The sequence below is a fragment of the Pocillopora verrucosa genome, chromosome 14 (genome assembly GCF_036669915.1).
Source record: "Pocillopora verrucosa isolate sample1 chromosome 14, ASM3666991v2, whole genome shotgun sequence".
Taxonomy (NCBI): Eukaryota; Metazoa; Cnidaria; class Anthozoa; order Scleractinia; family Pocilloporidae; genus Pocillopora; species Pocillopora verrucosa.
Window position 1 is genome coordinate 935,862 of NC_089325.1, and position 4,607 is coordinate 940,468.

Consider the following 4,607-nt stretch of genomic DNA (forward strand, 5'->3'; position numbering starts at 1 on the left):
GCGTGGAACTATTTCCATTAACAAACCATTGTATTTCGAATGATGCATTTGTCCACGATGGAAAATTAAACGTACAAGTAAGTGTCACCATCTCCTCTTCGTCGTCAACGTATGCAATAGATGGAACCGGAACTAGAGCAAATGGGAAATCTATTTTTTGCGAAACTGAAAAAAAAACAAAAGGAAAAACGTTAAAATCATTCTTAAATGGTTCGACTTTTCATTGATCTTCGCGAGAAAAACGAAAACAGAAGTTTTGTGAAATGGCTGGGTCTTTAAAGTTCGACTCATCTTCACTGCTCAGCACCACAATACTAGCATACTTTGGAATAATGATAATAGTTATAATAGGTAATAGTAACAATGATAATGACAATGAAAATGGAAGTAACATAACGGTAGCAGTTAAAGTAATAGTCCATGACAGAGATAGTGATTGTTGGAATGGTAAAGAGTTATTGATGATATAAATGATTTTGATGATGATGATAATAATGACGACAATGATGCTGATTGAAAAAATAATGATGGGATTAATGGTGATGATGATGACACGTAAATAAACAACACTTATTGATGATAGGGAAACGTTCAAAGAAAGGTTTTACAACTGTAGGATACATTCTCACCTCTACAGTCTGGAAACAAGCCCAACTGACCTCTAGGACACGGAACCCTTGTTCCTGTTTTGGATTTGAAAAGAAGCGGTGATAACATTTCTTTTAAGGTTAAAAAAATAAAGGAAGCGGCAACAAAAAATTCAAAAAGCGATAAGGAAGAGTATGAATAAATGCTTAAGGTTTTCTCCAAGAAAGAAATGATTAACATTTTGTGTATTCGATTGCATAATTACTGGCTTTTTTAATTTATTCCTTTTTGGGTCAAAATAGTTGTTGAATAAATCAAAACTTAAACAGGAGAATAAAACTAATCTGTCGGAGAGTTAACGTCACCACGCTCGCCACGAGCTCTATCATTTCATGGTCTTATTGAGGCTTTGATCTCTTCCTTTTGCTCTCTCTCGGCTTGAGATAAAGTAATTTAAGGTTACCTTGATAAGGCTTTATTATAACAATAAATTTAATAAGAAAAAACATATATGTACGAATATCAGTTCAATTCATATTAAGTTGGATCAAAAGAAAAATTGATAACATACCGGCACAGTAGCCCATAGCGCATCCATGAGGCGGACGGAGATGATACACGTAGTAATCGGAGCAATTTTTGACTTTAATTGGAATAGCTGTTAGGCAACCTTGGAAAAGTCCGTTGAAGTTTACGCATGCGAAGCGATCCACAACGTTGTCTGCTACCGATGGATGTACACCACGCATCCATATCGGAGCAACAGTGCCGCAATGATGTGGATTTACTATATGTTCAGGAAGATTTCCTCCAACCTCGTTTATGAATTTGTACCAACCAACTTTAAGCTTTTCGTCGCAGATTGGCGAATCACCCGGTTGAATTTGGTAGCCTGTACTCCGATAGGGATCGTCTATCACTTGGTGATTTAGACACGGATCTAAGCTTCGACAAACAGACAACAATGTTAGTAACACCACAAAAGTTTGCATCTCGCAAATTTCGCTCATTTCTTCTAAAGGCCACAAGACACCTTAGTCTCGTTATCGATGTCACAAAATGAAGGTTCGTTTGTGCTGAAAGCGCTTTTTGCTTTACAATACTGACATTCAACTTTCGACTTCCCTTTTCCGGATAAAGAAGCTTCCTGGTCGACATGCCACTCAAATGCCCACTCACAGAGCTGTGTTAATATAATTCAGAGTGATCAAAAACACGGAAGAAGATGAAGAAAAAAATAATGATAAGCAGGCATCAACGATAGCTTTCGCGGTCATTAGAGAGGATTATGAATCTATGACGAATATTTCTCATTGGTGATAATGCTATTATCTTGTGTATGCGGGAATATGTGTTGATGGTCGACCTCCTTTAACTGAAAATCGGTAGAATCTTATTACACAATATGTATAGAGATATAAAAGACAGTCTACCGGCATACGCATGAAATGATAAAATTAAGTAATTACTAATTATCTAAATTTATAAATTTCAGTCAAGCAATTCAAAACGTCTAGTAAATGGCGTATTCTGTTTGGAAACTTTGCTCCTTGAATAGGCGAAGTGATGACGGCCTGAAAATCTTCAACATAGCGATGATATAACGATTGTTTATGCAATCTTGTAAAGTTCCTATGCTTGTATAAATAATCAAATCATGCAAATTAGTGAAACTTGGCGGTAGCTAATCGACTGGAAACAAAATTAATCCTTTTAAACTCGTTTCAGACAGGAGGTTAGCTTTCATCACGTAAGGTTCTCGGCACAACCCGGCGAATTCCATACTTGTGGTTTCATTGAAAGACAGACACGTAGAAACGTAGAAATCGCTTCATTCATGCAAAATAAAGTTAAATGATAAAAGGCTCAACTCTGACATGGTTGTGTGTGTTCGTATGCTGAATAAATGGAGAGAATGATTTTTTTAATCAGTAATATGCTGCAATGCTCCGTCATGTGTCATCGTTGGTAAATCTAAATATTGTCGTACGATTGAAGATGCGAGCAGTGACATTAAATTTAGTAATATTTGCATGGTATGATTGGGGGCATTATGACTTATCGATAAGAGATCGAACGCTGTGTATTACTTAAATTCACTTAGTCAAATCACTGGATGAAAGCTTAGTAGAACGCAACTCTATCCAGATGCATGGTGGCGGGTGTTATGATACAAAACTATTAGCGATTGGGCTTCCTCGTTTCGGAAGTCCGACCTTCATTTGTTATCGGATTATATCAAGAAAGTAAGAAAGTATTCTGCTTGGAGCAGAATACTTCTTACTTTCCTGTTTGACATACTTTCCTGTTTGACAATAAAACAATCACTCTCAAGTTATCAATCAATCTCAGTTTGAGGGGGCTAAAACGTGACAGCATGAATGAAATCGTGCATGGTCGATATGATGAGGATTATGAGATATGATTTACTCTTTCACGTAACCTTTCAAAGTTTTGAGAGCATCCTGCGGATAAGTTTGTTGTGCATCTCAGAGTGTTAGTTTAGAATGCCCATTGCGTTGATCTTGTGCTGGTAAAAACAACCTTTTGCTATAAATAGAACTCGTTTAACTAAACCATAACAATAACTGTTCATGTTCCTAGGGTACCATGATAGACAAAAGCCTAATGACTAATCACAGCCTACAATTATGTTTGATGAAAGATATTTTCCTATAAATAGTCTCTGTTGATGTAAACGTTGCGTGTTGGAATTTGAAGCACAATTATCCATGAGACAGGGAAATAATTTCTTCAAAGGGAAATTCAAAGGTAATGCAAACATGTCAGACACTCAACTCTGATATAATAGCGTGTTTGTGATCGCACGTTGAATATTTTCAACGTGCCATATTTCAGCGTACCATATTTTCAACATATGGTTTCGAAACTTTCCCCATTACTAAAGGAAAAAGTTATGATTAAATTGTGTTTTGGAATTATCAAAATTTGCGTACGGCAGCTTAAGTTCACTTTAGCCGTATATGGATTTGGGTGAGAAACGACAAAATAGCAGGCCAAAATAAGTTAAGTCATGGGTCTAATTAAAGGAAGTCCCTTTCTTCCGCTTAATCAACAAAACTTCCGTTGTTGCTTCAACAGTGGTAAAGTCTGTTTCTAGCACACAAAAATACAAATTTTCTTTCATCATATTCACGTGCGATCCTCTTACAGTTTTGCTGACGAGGGAGACGACGCTTTTTAATGGTTTTCGTCTCACCTACTTCGCCTGTACATGATCGACTAAAATTTAAGAACTTATATCACATCACTTGATCCGATGGGTTCCAGGCTCGCTTAGGCCTAGTTCAAACGTCGATCTTTACATGTACCGAACCTAATTGCAATTTGGGTCGACTCGAATAATTAAGAGCGGCAGTTGATATAAACGTCTATACAAATCTGCCGATCCTAATTGATTCAAACGTCGATCTTTACATGTACTTAATAGAAACGTTAGGTTCGGTACATGTAAAGATCGACGTTTGAACTAGGCCTTACTCTTAAAAATTAACCATTTCATAATATCTATAAGCGCCGCTGCAAATTAACTAATCGGAAGGAAATTCGCGAGGCGCAGTAAAAAACTTTGAACACAAAGTTTTGATCATCTTTGACATAATTTCTAAGTAATAAAAACAAAGATAATGTATTCAAGAATGGAAATTGTTTTCACTACAGTGATAAACAGGAACAAGCGTAGCCTCAAGAAAGCCTCGGAGGACTTCAACTCAAGTTCTCAACAGCAGGAAGTAGAATAACATCGAAGACAGTAATGGTTTTCTCCCGCTAGTTGCGAACAAAACTGCTTTTCAGATTGTTGATCTGATAACACCGACGTTGAAACTCGACGATCTGGCTTCTGGCTGCCGCTCGCTTGCTCTGCTTACTAGGTCAAACAAATATATTTGTGTCCAATGCTTCTCGTAATTCTATCATTTTCAAGCAACAGATCACCTGAAGCCTAACTTCCCACTACTGAAATAAAAGCGTGCTTATCTCGAACAAGGCATAGTGAA

The 4,607-nt window shown here is 36.9% G+C and overlaps 1 protein-coding gene across 3 annotated transcripts in view; it reads right to left on the minus strand.

Moving 5' to 3' along the window:
- Positions 1 to 1,984, minus strand: part of LOC131773206 (von Willebrand factor D and EGF domain-containing protein-like) — a 32,188-nt gene extending 30,204 nt beyond the window's left edge. Inside the window, exons 1-4 of one of the 3 annotated variants that reach the window (XM_066161287.1) lie at positions 1,622 to 1,984; positions 1,160 to 1,533; positions 630 to 683; positions 1 to 165 (exon numbers count right to left, since the gene is read on the minus strand). The exon at positions 1 to 165 is cut by the window's left edge and continues 80 nt beyond it. In XM_066161287.1, coding sequence (XP_066017384.1) covers positions 1 to 165; positions 630 to 683; positions 1,160 to 1,533; positions 1,622 to 1,746 — 718 coding nt within the window. In that variant the 5' untranslated portion in view covers positions 1,747 to 1,984. The remainder of the gene's footprint in view (positions 166 to 629; positions 684 to 1,159; positions 1,534 to 1,621) is intronic. The other 2 variants (XM_066161289.1, XM_066161288.1) reach the window with 2 other exon arrangements.
- Between the last annotated feature and the right edge of the window lie 2,623 nt (positions 1,985 to 4,607).